The following is a 17,690-nucleotide window of genomic DNA, read 5'->3' on the forward strand; positions in this document are numbered from 1 at the left end:
GCTCAACCAATGTGAGAGACTGACCAGAAGTTCCAGGAAATGCTGAGTTGAGGTCATTGCTGCTCATTCTACTCAATCTAAAGGTTCACATACTTTTTCATACATGGATGTTAAATCATTTGTAGATAAACAATTGTTGAAACCGTGTCATGTTTTTGTGTTTGATCAGGATATCTTTATCTACAGTATTAGGACTTGGATTAAGATATATTACCATTTTAGGTTCAAAATATATGAAAATCCTAAGGGGTTCACAAACTGTATGTACAGACGAGACCACGACTATTCTAAAGCTTGCCTTAAACTAGCCCGGTTACATGGTGGGTATGTGCTGGGATTGTTTAAGGCAAGTTTAAAGCACTTCTGCATTGACTAATGACCCATAGGATTAACACAGCAGGGGTCCCTGGCAGTCCCATTCAGTTTGAATGGGACTGCCAGGGACCCTCACTGTTAATCTGATGGGCCATTAATCAATGCAGAAATGCTGGGTCTAGTTTAAGGCATGTATTCAGAATGTACCTGGGTCTTTTTGGCGATTTGCCACTGGTTTGCGTTAGAATAGTCGCAGTCTGCTGTATGTGTGTGTGTGTATCTATCTCTATCTAAAAATTTCTCTCTAGTGTGTATCTCAAAATTTTCAGGGGTGCTGTGACATGCACCAATATACATTAAAAAAAAAGCATTTTGGCACTAAATGTTGTAATTAAATATGTTGGTTCATGTCACAGTACCCATGAAAGAAGGTCCTTCTGCGGAACAAAAACATCTGGATACTATGAAATCTACTTTTTGTTGAATATTTGACATCACACACACACGTGTGTACACAAATGGATGAGTAGGTAGGGGTATTTATATTTAGGGCCAACATTCCTTTTTTTTATGTATATTGGTGCATGTCACATTAATCCTGAAGAAGCTCCCTTTGGGGAATGAAAAGTCTAGAAACTGGAATTAATAAATCCACTACACTCACCCTATGTGCAGTTATCTATTTACTTTTTTTCTTCCCCAGGAGAGGGTGGCCATTTTCAGGTGTGTGTGAGCGAGAATATAAAGACATTTTTTTATTTATTTTCAACTACGTGTTGAGGGATGTGCTCTATAGTGATCTTGGTAATTGCATTGCCTTAACTCTGGTCTTGTCTTGCATGGGTTTACTGAGTATTGTGCTTAAAGCAGCACTACTGGTTGCAGTTTATTTGAACTGCAGTAATGTCATATCCAGAGACCCTCTGCTTCCCGAGATACCTCCGTAGGAGATGCTAGTATCTGTGCAGGTAGCTGCTCCTATTTGGGCTTTTTGGGACTAACAGAATGGCGACTTAATTTTCCTGCGTCTTTTGGGCCAATTGGAAGCTGTGATGTCTCATGAAGCTACCTATTGGCTCATGAGACCAGGGGCTTTAAACCTGAGCAGGAGATACTTATCTCCTTCGTGGGGTGCCAATATCTCAGGAAATAGAACAAACAGTATGAAGCACAGCAAAAATTGGACAATTAGAAGCCGGATCAATAGTAGAAAATTATTACTGCATAATGCCTGTACAGAAACTGAAGACAAACAGACGCGTTTCCCGCCGTCACCTGGCGCTTTATCAAATAGTATAGTCTGCAGGTAGATCGCCACCTTAAATAGGAGGTGCTCCGGCGGAAGGGCTGCAACAGTGTCTCTCCGCCCCCCCCCTCCCCCCTCCAGGTAAACTGACCGCCGAACAGTGTCAAGTGTCAGACCACATAAAAAATGGCCACCTCTCCCTCGGAGCATCCCAGAAAGATCGCGCAAGTGCAGCTTAAAAAAACAGTAGTACATAAACATTGGTTGTAATATATATATATATATATATATATATATATATATATATATATATATATATATATATATATATATATATATATATATAATGAAATTAAAAACAGAATGTTAAACCAACAAGTTGGGTTAGTATATTCTGAACAAATACAATCATAACATAGCATTATTTAATATTGGCTTTGAATGATATCCATCTAGTATAAGGAAGAAAAATTATATCAGACTCCAATACAACAATGTAGCTCCTAACAGACAAAAACGGTATACTTCCTGTAAATAACCAATTCAAACATCGAAATAAAACAAAAATAGTAGTATAAACTACAAAACTTTTAGTACAGACACAAAAATGACTGAAATATCTTAAAATATTAGTTAATCTAAACAATAACTGAATATTGGTTGGAGCTAGATGAAGACAACGCAACGCTAGTAGTTATTAAATCTGTCTGTTCATCATAATAAACATAACCAATAACATGATTATATTGCAGATAATTAAGAAAACTCATGTCTAAAGCCAACTCCAGCAAAAAACAACAAAGTAACCAAAGACCCCCAAAAAAATGTTTTTGTGTCACAGGAGACCAGGAATTTACACCTTTATACCGAGATCATATCACTGAGCAAAACCAAGAAGTAAAACAAATGTGTAATTTATTCTATTGAAACAGACATACACACAGTGATTTACAATATACAGGAGAAAACACACTTACTGGTGTCTGGGCTACAAAACAAACCTTTCCTAGTTGAAATAGCACAGAGAACAAAGTCTTTACAAAGTCTTTCAGATGACCCGGGACTAAGCCCGAAAAGTCCTGTAACTGAAATCGGCATGCAGTTCCTGACGCCACCGCTCTTTCCACTCTTGAGGTGCTGAAATCCCTTGACCAAGAGCGGAAACCAAACGTCCTGGTACTCTTTTTCGGCATGCAGTTCCAGCCACGACCGCTACGAAGTATTCTGAGAACTTGTCCTCAAAGTGGGCCTTGAAATTTCTGAAGACGGCTCACGGACATCTCCCACAGAGCATCTTTGAATTTGCCGCTGCTGTTTTGGTGCTTAGAATCTGAGGTCCGGATTGGCTGCTGGGTTTCTTATAGTATTTCAGATTCATTCATGAAATACTACAACCTATCTGAGCCTGAGGAGTTGACAACCAGCTAATCAGAAGGCTGCCAGTCTTCCAAAGCCGGGCAAGCAGTTCTTCAGAATGCAATGAGGGCATGTGTAAGTTTGTCATCCTAACCACTTGTTATTCAAAAGCCACCCACTGGGTTAGGTGCCTCCAAGTCTTGGAAGGCAAATGCTGGCCGCGCTGGCTAGCATTGTTTCCCGGACGAGGGTACTCCACCTAACCATCCTGCCCAAATGGCTTTAACACCTCCTGGCAACATCTGTGACTTTGAAGTACGGACCTAGGGCAGACTCGGTGGCACCACAAATTGGTAGCCCACCAGCCCCCCTCAGAGATCCGTCTTTGAAAGTCCCAGTTTATAAGTATAATACATTTACAAACATCTCGGTTTAATAAATATATACTTTTACACTCTCTACTTTGTCTAAGTCTTTTGGGCTATGAGGGATAGAATCGGACTATATACTTTTATTACCACTAGCCATATCCCTCATACACTGTACACCCAAGTTAGACTGTAAAAACCTTATAGCCACATTGGCTATTAAACATTTTATGAAACATAAAAAAAAATATTTCCCATTTTTCTTCCAAGTCCTGAAGTAAAATGAAAAGATGCTTAGCTGCAATCCCAGAGCTGTAGCTCCTACCCTTAAGGACACCTAATTTTCTTTAGAACCAAAAAACGCTTGGGCACACTCCCAGGCCATTAGCTCTTTCCTTTACTGAAACTTGGACTTGGGTTTCATAAAACTTCTCTCAACTTAATATATAGTTCAAGAAACCCCCCAGAACCTCCATACTGATTCTGGGGTATTTGGGCATATACTGGGGGACCCTCACTAACTTGGGAAACCTTGACTGTACCCGGGATATACAAATCCATATGCCCTGATTTTACCTTTCTGGTCTGTGCTGAAGCAGGGAAGCCTGTCGGTGAGTCGCGTAACTGTTTTCAAGGGAGGATTTTGACCAGGGCAATGTGCCTATATGTCCCTGGGAATTCGACCGGATTCCAGGATACATTTTTGGGGTGACCAGCATTTCTGGACCCCGGCTACATAGACATAATCTGACCACTTTTACTGCAAAACCCCCTTTGAAACTCAGCCTGAGAATCTCCACTGGTTAGCACTCCTGGAAAGGTAAAACATACATTCTTTATTGTCAAACAATTCATTCATTGCAGGTACAATACACAGGTTAAAGAGCTGACATTCTGAAACCTAAAACAGGGCTCAGAGATAACCAGCAGGGCTTAATACATTTATTGATGGCCTGGCTACCCCTTCACGTCACAATATGAAAGGTGAGAAAACCATCAGACACTCGGTTCCCACAGCGGTTATCATATCCCTTTACAAGAAATGCTTGATATCCCATTCTGTATTAATTCCCATAGGAGATAGCGTATTCATTTTATGTATCTAATACATCTGCCGGTGGTTGAGGAGAGTAAGTTTATCTTCTCCCCGCACTGGAATAGGTGTATGCTCAATACCTGTAAATTTACATTGAGAAATGTCCCCTAAATGGCAATTATTGAAATGTTTGGATACAGGAAGTAAAGCATCTTCTTGATAGATCTGATGTGTTCCATCATCCTCACCTTGAGGTCTGATGGTCCTTCCCACATAGCCCCTCCCACAGCCACATCATATACAAATTAAGTTGTTGCAATTAATGAAAGTAGAAATGTTGTGGTAATGATTATCAGATTTTAAATAAACCTTTTTCATTGGAGCTACATAACGACACATGATACAATAACCACATTTAAAGAACCCACATGGGTTTCCAGATAGCTGTTCCTCTGATCCTAACCAAAATAAGGGTGGAGAAAGGTGATGGGCTAAGGACTTAGCCCTCCTAAAGACAAATCTAGGCCCCAAATCTTCTATATTTTTAAGGTCTAGCCAAATTCAACACCTTCCAGTGCTTATGGAAAATTGTGCGGATTTTGCTGGCCTGTAGACTATGAGTAATAAACACAGGTGCTTGCCTATTAAACTCATGATTGGATTGTCTGTGCATTTTATTTAAGTAATAATCCCCGAAGAACAGGGCTTTACTGGCCAATAATGTCCTGTTCTGAGGGGATTATTACTATTATAGGTTAAATGTAGGCTTATTTCGTAAATAGACACATTTGTATAGTTAAATAGATTTTTTTTAATTAAAATAAAATGGTAAATATATGAAACCACCACTATATATACGCTTACACTGCAGATATCTATATCCACACACTGCTGCCCCCTCTATGTACACACACACACACACACACACACACACACACACACACACACACACACCGCTCAACAAACACAGCACCTCTACACACATACACACATACACAAGCTCTAGACACACAACACAGCACCTCCTCTACACTCAACACAGCACCTCTACACACACAACGCAGCACACACATACACACACCAGCTCTACACACACAACAGCAGCTCTACACACACAACAGCAGCTCTACACACACAACAGCAGCTCTACACACACAACAGCAGCTCTACACACACAACAGCAGCTCTACACACACAACAGCAGCTCTACACACACAACAGCAGCTCTACACACACAACAGCAGCTCTACACACACAACAGCAGCTCTACACACACAGCAGCTCTACACACACAAACTACTGCTACACATACAACAGCACAACACACACACACACTGCAGCCACAATAAAAAATGCAGCCACTTACTAAACTTTGCACTCTCCCCCCCCCTTCACCTCTACACACAACACAGCACCTCTACACACCCCCCTCCTACACACACACACACACACACACAACACTCCACCTCTATACACCGCACCTCTACACACAACACAGCACCTCTATATACACACGTTACACCCATAAACACTGCTGCTGACACTGACACACACACACACTGGGGCTCTATACACACACAGCACTTCTACACAGATATACAACACAACAGCACACAAATTGCAGCCACAAAGAAACTGCAGACAGCCACTTACTTCTTTGCAGACACCATCTCCCCCCCCTCCTCCTCACCCAAATCAACTTTATCTGCTCAGAAAATCTGTCAGCTCGGGAAGGGGAGGAGTCAACCCATGGCTGATACGTCCTGACCAATCCCCTGCCCTGTCTCAGAGCTTATACTTTAAGCAAACCAATCCCCTGCCCTGTCTCAGCTGTTATGAAAGCTGATTGGCTGGAAATTAACCCATTGAAAACTGCACTTTGCAAGCTGCTATATTCCGGGCATTACTGATTGGTTAAAATTCCGGGCATTATCCAATCAGAGAGCAGGGTTTTCAATATTGCCCTGAATTTTACTGCTTTAGCCTATAATTAACAGATCTTGTCTATTAATTGACTTGGCATAAAAATATGCATTACTAATATCAATATCACGATAACCTCAAAGCAAATCTTTTAGACAAATCAGATGATTATACTTCAAATGATTCATCAGTCGAGCACAGTCTTTATTATTATTTAGATCTAGTTCTTTATGTTGATATTCACTTCAATATTCAGACAGACATTTGTAGAAAAACTAATGCTAGAAATACTTTTCTTCAAGCCAACAGCAACCATCAGACCCTTATTAAGTTGACCGAGTTGATCTTCTGTATGTGATATATTAGTGCTTTTAATCACATTAGTCTCAATGTCACTTAAGAATAATTTTTCCATTTGCTGGCCCCTCCCCCTCTTTTTTTCCGCGATCTCCTTGACCTCCATCGTTTTTTGAATCCTGTTTAGTAGGTGAATATGAAGTGTCCCTCATTTCTAGATTCTGAGTAACCTGATCCAAAAGTAGTTTTCGAACAGTCCCTTGGTCACCCCTCTGTCTCCAGTTATCTCGTGAATAATTGAATGAAACCACCTGATTCCTATTTTCAGTGTCTGACTGATCAGATTCAAAACTGGATGTATCTGTATTTTTATTTCAGTATTGATTTCTTTGGGGTCTTATCAGTGGGTTCTTGATTTTTATAATTGCTGTTTTAGGTGTAAACCTTGGTCTAAATCTTTGTTGATTGGGCGTAAGGAATTGGAATCACATTATTTTCTTTAAGCTCTAAATTGATTTATTTTTATGTGGGAGGGTGAATTATCCACACTTAATTCATTTATTGATTCTCTCAATACTAATCACCTTAATCTCACATTAAAGTTTGATCAAAATATCAACCATATTCATTATTTAGATATAGTTCTTTATGTTGATATTCACTCCAATATTCAGACAGACATTTGTAGAAAAAAGAATGCTAGGAATACTTTCCTTCAAGCCAACAGCAACCGTCCATCCTCTTTAAAAAGAGGGATACCAAAAGGACAATTTCTTCATTTGCGAATACTGTGCATGACTGATGAATCATTTGAAGTACAATAATCTGGAGTACAGCCCTATGAAGAGAGGAGAGATCTAGATGCTGATAAGTCCTCGCGCAGCAAAATGGAGGTTTTCAAATCGGGAGCAACGCTCAGACCGCGTTATAAGCGGATTCGCGTTGTAGCAGATCGCGCTATAACGGGGTTGAGCTGTATTAACTTATGCTATGTTATGATTGTATTTGTTCAGAAAAGACTATTTAAAGGATGCTTTGTTTTCTAAGCCAACATTTGATTAACCTAACTTCTTGTTTTAACATCCTTCCGTTTTTCATTTCAAATATGTTTATCATGTTTTATTATTACAACCAATGTGTATGTACTACTGGGTTTTTTAACCTGCACTTGCACGATCTTTTTGGGAAGTTGAGAGAGAGAGGTGGCCATCTTTTATGTGGTCTGACACTTTGTTCGGCGGTCCGTTTACCTGGGGGGGACACTGTTGCAGCCTTTCTGCCGGAGCAGCTCCTATTTAACGTGGCGATCTACCTGCAGACTATATACTCTTTGATAAAGTGCCAGATGACGACTGGAAACGCATCAGAGTTTTTCTTCAGTTTCTGAACAGGCACTATGCGGTAATAAATTTATATTTTTTTCTACTATTGATCCGGCTTCCAGTTCTCCAATTTTTGCTGTGCTTCATACTATTTGTTCTATTTCTACGGATTTCTCTTAATTGAATGCACGTTAGGATTCGCTTCTACAAGCAAATGGGTCCGTGTGTACTGTATTCACCTTCTGTGCTCAAACCATACTAATGAAGGCTTCTTGTTACCTGTTGTGTATACCTGGATATAGGTATGCTGGTGATTTATTTTTTTTAACTTCTTTTGATGTCTGGCTTGATTGCGAGGTTTCTATTGTGTTTTACACCGGCATGCTTATTAATCTGATTCAGAGGTACATTATATATTGATGCTATGGACTATATCCCTACTATCTCTCATGGAATTCTATATCCCATACCGATGTGTGGTCTAACTTAGATCTTTTGGAAGCAGTGCTTTGGCTATTCACTTCTCCGTTTTTACAAAGTATCTCATGAAGCTGGGGGTCCCTGGAGCTGAAATTAACACTGTTTATCTTCGGAGACCTCCTGCTTCAATCCTATAATTAAAATAAGTAAGTAAATAGATGAAAAATAAACTGCAACCGGGAATGCTGTTTTTACCCTGAAGGGACCTGCAACTTTAATTGCAAAGCTACCTCTACCGCTTGAGGATACAGCTGGTTGACTGGAGGTGGTTTCTGGTCAATAAACTGCAAATTAAAGGCCCATAATAGGTCACTTCAGTAAATGCACACCTTAATGTTGCCTAGACATGGAGGTATGAGGAGGGTGCTTCAAAGTGCTGATTTTAGTGTACAATGCAACTGGAACAATTTAGCAAACCTGTTGCATCTCATGCAGTCAGAATACAGGTTGTTGCTTGGCTTGTTCAATGTTAAAGCTTAAATTCTGAATAGCCCTTAATCCTCCTCCTATATATTTAACCATTCAACTTTTATCCCCTTAATATCTGTAAAGTAATGCTGCATATTTCTACCTTTTATTAATCGGCTCCACCAAGGCTTTTGTAAAAGTTGTTTAAAAAAAATTTGATTTTGTGCAGTTGTACGAAAAATCAGGTTCATGAAAGCAAGTACAGTACACCGTTTAAGCCTGGGTTGCTTGGTATAAAGGACTAATCAGTATGACGGGTAGTTAATAAATAACCCTAAATGGACTTAAAAATGTATAGAGCTGTATAGTTAATATGCTCTGACTTCAAAGCGTAACCTGCTGCTTGCCATTTACAAGCCTGCACCTTTCCATGTGCCTTCTACTACAGCTCTTAACCCACCATTATTGTTGCCTCTACATGGCTGAGGGGGGAAGGAAACCTCTCGATGCTCCAAACGGGAATACATTTTTTTTTTCTTGATTAATTTATTAAATGTATATTGAAGATTTGAATGTGCCACATCTCTAAAGAGTTCATAATTCACAACTATATATACTGTATAGCAGCAGTGCGAAAACTTCAGGGGCAGGAGAATTTGTAGTGGGGGTGCGGGCAGTTCGAGGCTCCGCACTCTTCCCCACGGCATTTAAATTAAATGCCGGGGGAGGCGTGAGGACGCTAACTCACATGCTCTCTGCAGGGCTTCGACGTGCGACAAATGCCATGGCAGGGTTACGTGAAGTCACATGACCCAGAACGTCATTTGACACCGAGTCATTGGGGGGAGGGTGGGGGCGCAAACACTGAGTCTCCTGGGTCAGGGGGCACAGCTCTAGGTTTGTTTAGCCTGTGTGTGTGTGTGTGTGTGTGTGTGTGTGTGTGTGTGTGTGTGTGTGTGTGTGTGTGTGTGTGTGTGTGTGTGTGTATGTGTATTATACTAAAAGCTGCTTGTTTCCCATTTTATTTATTTATTTGCTGTACTTCTGGGATTTATCTTTTATTCCTACTTCCAAGTCACTAGAGGTTAAGCCCATCCAGTCATTTCCATTGAAATTTGTTATACTAAACATAGCAGAGCCATAGAGAATATTTCACATACAGGCATACCCCGGTTTAAGGACACTCGCGAGTAAGGACATATCGGCCAAGAGGCAAACGACAGCTCGGGCATGCGCCTGTCAGCACGTCCTGAACAGCAATACCTGCTCCCCACCTGTACCGAAGCTGTGCGCACGCGGGGAGACTATAGAGTCTGTTAGAAATGCGTTATTTACATCAGTTATGCACGTATATGACGATTGCATTACAGCACATGCATCGATAAGTGGAAAAAAAGTAGTGCTTCATTAAAATACATTTTCGCTTTACATACATGCTCCGGTCCCATTGCGTACGTTAATGCGGGGTATGCCTGTACTAGGCCCATTCTAATAGGGAAGTTATGTAGTGTCATTTTGTAGCTGTTTTTTAAAAATAATTTTGCCTTCTATTTATGCATCCTAACCTATGGTTTTGTTTTTCTTTGATCAGGACAGAGCTTGGGTTATGGTTTTGTGAACTACATCGACCCCAAGGATGCTGAGAAGGCCATCAATACCCTGAACGGATTGAGACTTCAGACCAAAACAATTAAAGTAGGTCCTGGCTTATTTTTGTACTGAAGGCTGTTTCCAGAAAGCCTAACAAGTTATCTGATGTTTACAAATCCCTTCCCGAAATAAATAAATACATTTGAGTGTGTGGGAAGGTACATAAAAGACAAACAGAGAGTCTTGGGTCTCAAACAAATCTCCATTGAGCAGTGACATTTGACTTTAGTGACCTAAATCTTAAATACAGATGTAGCAAACTTCATTGCTCCCGCTAATAACATATCGTGTTAGAACACTTTCCATAGGATTCAACACAGAATATCATAATACCCGTCAATGATGCGAGAAATAACCTTTGCTACATCTGTACTTCAATTCTTCTGTGGAGTCTGCAATGTGTTTCTTTGCCAGGCTTTACAGTGTTAAACAAATGTATAATCGCCACCCCCTCCTTCTAAGTATTTAATCTCCCAGTAAGGTCCCTGTATTTCACTATTTACTTTACTTGCAGGCATGAGTATCTTCACTGGTATATACCAGTTTTTAACTGCACTATGTTATATAAGCATATGCTTGGATATATTAACCCCTTCTGGGTTTATTTCAAATAACATTAGTATGCATTTAGCGTTAGGGACCTGCTATAGAGACTTAACTTGACGTGGTTAGCAGGCTTGGCATTATTTGATCAAAGGATGTAAACCAAAAGTCTCTATCTTATAGATTTTTCCTATATATACACACACACACACACACACACACACACACACACACACACACACACACACACACACACACACACACACACACACACACACACACACACACACACACTGTTATCACAATGTCTCACTTTAAGGGTTGAAAAATGTGACTTGCTATTGTCCATTGTAGCACTGAAAAGACAGCAGGTGCAGGAAAAACTACATCGGTGGAAGAGCTTGCAATCACCAAGGTTGCATCCCACAATACCCAGTTTAGGGAAGTGATTGACAGCTAGACCACATGACTACACTAGATGCAGCCTTACTACATAAGCTGCCTTTTTAAACGTGCGGTTCTTCCCAGTGTCCAGGTGCCTGAAACATAAAACAAATCAATACGATTCTCCCCCACCAGTCAACTTGTTGGCCCTTATTTTTCACTTATCCCAGCCAAGTGGAATTGGTGCCCTGCATATATTGTGTAATTTTGTATTTTAATAGGGTTTAATGATGGTTCCCCCCAAAGGAAATAATTATATTGCGGTCTGACAAGTTTACGGTGTCACATGTATTGTAGAATTAGAAACTTCAAAAGTACAGGTGTCAAACTGAATATTTGTATTTACTTTGCTTTATTGCTGCGGTTTCAAATTTGTGGGGAATGCTTGCACCTTTCAAGTTGTATTTTTTGTTCTGATAAATTAAAAGTATATGCTATTAAAAGAAAGTGCATCACATCAACGGTTTTCTCCCGTTTCATATGCAAGTGCAGTAAATCTAGTCTTATTTCTGCATATCACTTTTTTTCCCCAATTTTAAAGACTTGTTCTGACACTTGACAGAGGAATCCTCTTTTGGTGCCTTAACAAGAACGCAAAAGCTTAATAAACACCATCTGTCAGGAATTGACAACTGGGCACTGCACCAGACAATTGAAGGGGATAACGGGGTAGTTAAAAACATTACGGCTGATGTTTTCAAAATAGTGGCAATGTATTGGGATATCTGGAGGAGACGGGGAAGGTTTTTTTTTATTTGGTGTAGTCATAACTGCAGTTTTTATTGTGTTGTAAAGCAGGGATGGGAAACTTTTTTCTGCCAAGGGCCATTTGGATATTTATAACATCGTTTGCGGGCCATACAGACAGACAGACAGGCAGGCACACAGCAGGCATGTTGGCACACAGAACCCCGCCCCCCTACCTCTGGTAGTTGCTGCTGCTGCTGGTGGGATCGTGTAGGGCGGATGCTGGGGTAAGTGCGGGGGGAACTGCTGGAGTGCGGGGGAAGTATGGTGGCTGCTGGGGGATTGCTGGGGCTAGTACGGTGGCTGCTGGGGATCGTGTAGGGCTGCCGGCTCCTCACACCACCTCCTCCCTCCCGATTGGACGCGCGGCGGCCATTTTTTAAAAAATTAGCGCGACCCCGGTTATAGCAGTTGCCTTAGCAGGGCCAGACCAAATGATTTCGAGGGCCTTATACGGCCCTCAGGCTTGACGTTCCACACCCCTGTTGTAAAGCGTTACACAAGACACCTGTGTTTTCGTTTGACTTATTTGTGGAGTTCTGGTTAAGGTTTTTAGAATATTGGGTGATGTATTTTAAAGGTGCAGTCCCACATAATGAGCCTTGAAACCTTTTGTAGACTTAGGCTGCGCTTATAGTGCCGGCGACGCGACCGATGATGTCGCCATTGCGATAGTTATATTTAAAATTTAGGCGAGGTCGCTTGCTACAAGGCCAGTGACGAAGGGGGGAAGGCAGAGAGACGGAGAAAATCAAATATCAGTGACTACCAGATTTTTGGTAGCACTGTTGCTCCATCACCCTCGAGTGCACTATAAACGACGGCAAAAATGCATTTGTTTTGACAAAAACGGTCATGTCGCCGGCACTGTAAGCGCAGCCTTAGGCTTTGTCCATAGTGAAAGTGTATAGGAGAGGAAGGATCCCTAATTGATGCACTCAACTCTACTAATATATATAACAAATAATTTTATTAACTAGAAAAAAGGGTGGTGTGTATAGCGCTAAAAATAGAAGTGGATACAAATAATAAAACAAATAATAACAACAACGTGGTGGATAATATTAATATTAAATAAAATATGGCAAGGCTGCCGAGAAAAACTAACCCAAACACAGTTAGTGATAAGACAAATGTCTTATCCAAATACACATGGGTAACAGCAGATGTGACATCACTGTATACCACCATTAATCATGTGAAAGGATGTCAGGCCATTACACGCAAGTTAAAATCGGATGACACTACACCAACAGCACTCAAATCATTTTTAGTTGATAGCATTAATTTCATTTTAACACACAATCACTTTCAATTTAATTCACAATTTTTCTTGCAGGTCTGTGGAACGGCGATGGGCACGAGGTTTGCCCCGAGTTATGCTAATCTTTTTATGGACAGTTGGGAAGAAGATTACATTTGGAACAACTGTCACTCGGGGCTCACCTGGTGCTCTGGCGCCGTTTCATAGATGACGTTATATTTGTTTGGTCTGGCAGCCAGGTACAGCTTGAGTCGTTTTTCACATATCTAAATTCTAACGATAGGGATTTGAAATTCACCTTCAACCACCATAAGGAACACATAGAGTTTTTAGACCTTGAAATTTATATTAGTAATAACAGAATAGAAACTAAAACATTTTTTAAGTCTGTCCAGGCTAATAATTATCTTAGGGCAGACAGCCAGCATAACCCTAGCTGGATCCGGAATATTCCTAAGGGTCAGCTCACCCGCCTGAAGCGCAACTGTTCAAACTCTGGGGAGTTTGCGCTTCAGGCGAGTGAGCTTAAAGATAAATTCCGTGATAGAAGTTACCCAGAACATCTACTTGAGGCGGCAACCCTTCAGGTGGAGAAAATTGAGAGGGACACACTACTGGAATATAAAGACAAAAATAAAAATGCATTAAACCAAAATAATGGATTTTCTTTTATAACCCAGTATAACGAGATGGCGCCAAAAATTCGTCAGATTTTTAATAAACATTGGCCTATGCTTTTGTGTGATACTACTCTATCTAAATGTCTCCCGGAAAAACCAAAAATTATTTTTACAAAAGCACCAAACATTAAATTGCGCTTAGCACCTAGTTGTCCATTGGACAATTCAGATTCAAAATCAAGCAGCAAAAGAAAGGGCTTTTTTAAATGCACTAAATGTATGGCTTGTTCATTTAGTAGTAGCACTGATACCTTTAAATCAAATGTTACAGAAAAAACATACACTATAAAAACATCAATAAACTGCGATTCCTCATTTGTAATTTATCTGTTGCAGTGCCCGTGTGGCCTGCAATATGTAGGTAGAACTGGAAGATGTTACAAGAGAAGAGTGTATGAACACATTTATAATATAAAAAGAGGTTTAAATACACACAGTGTTTCACATCATTTTAATATTTACCATAATAGGAATCCGATGGGTCTAAAATGTCAAGCCATAGAAACTGTACAAAATAATGGAAGGGGAGGTAATTTACTTAGGTCAGTAGGCATGAAGCCTACTGGATCTATGAATTAAAGACACTCTCACCTAATGGTCTCAACATTGATTTTGATCTAGGCGTTTTTCTTAAATGATTTTTTCAAATGAATCTTTTATATGATCTTTTTAATGAATTTTAAGAGAAATTTATTAAATTATAAGTTTTTAATATATATATAGATTTTAATATATTTTTATCTTTAATATAGATCTTTTATTAAATGGGTTTTCAGCTAATAATAGCTGCTGCAAATATAAAAGCCACAGGCGTGCAAATGAGGTCAAATCAATATGGAAAAAGATTATATCATTAATCCCACTGAGTGTATTAATTACAATATCTGTTATAGTCTGATTAATAAGAAGCATTAGGTATGATCAGTAACAACTGTTTAATAGTATGTGTTTTTATGTATATATGTTTGTTGTATTCGTATACATGTTTGTTCCATTTGTATGTTAAGGCTGCCTTTTACACAGGACATGATTGACAGGTACTGCATCCAACCATGGTTAACACCAATTAACTTTGAGTGACATTTTCATTCAACCAATGGTGTGTGCCTTGTCTGTATTTAAAGTCATCATGGACTGTGCTTATCATCCCCTGAAGAAGTGCGTATGCGCACGAAACGCGTTGGGCCATTGAGAGACATTCATCAGCTGTATTGGTAGAGGAGAAGACCTTTGAAGCAGTTCCTGGAGTCGCAGTACATAGAAGTGTGTATCGGCAGTGAGATCCGGTGTGTTGTCCCGCCCGCTGTGACACAGTTCCGGGCGCCAACGGAAGGCGTCCCGTGTAGCAGAAGGCAGCGTCGCCATCATCGGCAGTAATCCGAGGAGGCTCCTGCAGGCATCTACACGTGGCACGCGTCCACCAACACCTGTCGCCGGACCATCTATACTCCATTTACCTGCGCTTATCCAAGGGACTTGCTGTAAGTAGGATTCCGGTTTTACATACCGGATCCTAGACCTGCTCGTCACCAGCCTGCTGTATTTTATTGTGTTCATTAAACCATTATTGTATTAGTCAGCCTACTTGTTTAGTGTTGTATGTGCCTGTCTGTCTATGTTTGTGTTAATTGTTATAACCATACTGTGTCACACTATGATCTTGTCCTCTTGTCTCCCCTGCATGTCGTATCATTTTTGCTGCTGAGGAACCTGCTGTCCACTGGACTAGATCACCATCTATTGGATATCCCAAGCCACCCATTGGACTTTTGTATATCACCCATTTGGACTTTAAGGCGCCGGTCTGTATTGTTTTCTAAATAATTTTATTAAAGCAAAAGTAAACATATGAACTGATTAAAACCTAAAGTGTTGCGCTGAAAGAAAACCGTGTAGGGTTTTACTATTGTCGAATGGCATATATATATATATATATATATATATATATATATATATATATATATATATATATATATATATTCCAATGCCAGAATATGCAGGCATTGATGCACACACTTAGATCATAGAGGTAAATCCCCACAGGGACTTGAAAGGGTGAGGTGTGATCCTAATTAATTGAGTAATCAAAGTTCTAATATGCTGAGTGATACCCTATGTTAAATGCATCTCCTGCCACTACAGCAGTTGTAACTCCGATTTTAACTGCTTATGGAGACATGGTGGAAGATAATGGCAGCACAGCCAATTAGATCAGTTTTTAACTATGATGTGGGTCACTGATGTGGATCCCACTAGCTAGTAAGAGGTGAATTTAGGGTGTCAAGTTCTGGCTCCGTAGCGGATGCAGCTGTGAGTAGATTCATTGTTTTACAACTATTGTGCTCCACTGCGGGGACCTCTCCATTAGCTTATGAGACACATTATCTTCCACCATGTCTCCATAAGCAGTTAAAATCGGAGTTAAAACTGCTGTAGTGGCAGGAGATGCATTTAACATAGGGTATCACTCAGCATATTAGAACTTTGATCACTCAATTAATTAGGATCACACCTCACCCTTTCAAGTCCCTGTGGGGATTTACCTCTATGATCTAAGTGTGTGCATCAATATATATATATACCATTCGACAATAGGAAAACCCTACACGGTTTTCTTTCAGCGCAACACTTTAGGTTTTAATCAGTTCATATGTTTACTTTTGCTTTAATAAAATTATTTGTTGTATATATTAGTAGAGTTGAGTGCATCAATTAGGGATCCTTCCTCTCTTATACACTTTCACATATCATTATCCCTGATAGCACCTCTCTAGCAAGTTATTATCTACAGCTGAGCAGGAACCTCCCCTCCCTCTTTCCCCTCCCTTCACACAGTATTTTGTCCATAGTGAAAGCGAGCGCTACAGTGCTACTTGCCTCGCGCATGCTTTTCTCTCCGGTGTGTGGTCTGTAGGTTTTTGGGAAGCGAGCGTGGGGGTGGGCGTGGTCATGACTTGGGGTGGGGAGTGTCAAGGAAGTGTCATGGATGAGAACTCGCCTTTAGCAAATCATAAAATGCATAATGCCATGCAATTTACAGAAGTATTTTGCAAATGTGTGTGTGTATGTCTTTATTTATATAGCGCCATTAGTGTACATAGCGCTTCACAATAGTAATACACGTGACAATCATATAAATGACAAATAACAGATCATGTAAAGTGCTTCAGACATTAAAGTAACATTTCGGAAGAGGAGTCCCTGCTCCGAGGAGCTTACAATCTAATTGGTAGGTAGAAAGAACGTACAGAGACAGGAGGGAATTCTGGTAAGTGCAGTGCAGGGGGCCAAACTTTACGTATCATGTGTCTAGTATTATCCACGGTGCTCTTCATATGCTTCTTTAAGCAAGTGGGTCTTAAGGAGGGTCTTAAAGGTGGATAGAGAGGGTGATAGTTGGGTATTGAGGGGAAGGGCATTCCATAGGTGTGGGTAAGTCGGTAAGAAAGGTTTAAGGCGGGAGAGGGCTTTAGATGCAAAGGGGGTAGAGTGAAAGACATCCTTGAGCAGAACGCAAGAGTCAGGATGGACCATAGTGAGAAATTAGGGCTGAGATGTAAGGAGGGGCAGAAGAGTGTAAAGCTTTAAAAGTGAGGAAGAGAATTGAGTGA

General features: G+C 40.3%; 1 protein-coding gene across 11 annotated transcripts in view; it reads left to right on the plus strand.

Annotated features, from left to right (window-relative positions):
- Positions 1-17,690, plus strand: part of ELAVL2 (ELAV like RNA binding protein 2) — a 144,468-nt gene that overhangs the window by 94,091 nt on the left and 32,687 nt on the right. For all 11 annotated transcript variants that reach the window (XM_075595381.1, XM_075595371.1, XM_075595401.1 and 8 more), the window contains one exon: positions 10,343-10,446. In XM_075595381.1, the coding sequence (XP_075451496.1) occupies positions 10,343-10,446 (104 nt within the window). The remainder of the gene's footprint in view (positions 1-10,342; positions 10,447-17,690) is intronic.

This window comes from Ascaphus truei, chromosome 1 (genome assembly GCF_040206685.1).
Source record: "Ascaphus truei isolate aAscTru1 chromosome 1, aAscTru1.hap1, whole genome shotgun sequence".
Lineage (NCBI taxonomy): Eukaryota > Metazoa > Chordata > Amphibia > Anura > Ascaphidae > Ascaphus > Ascaphus truei.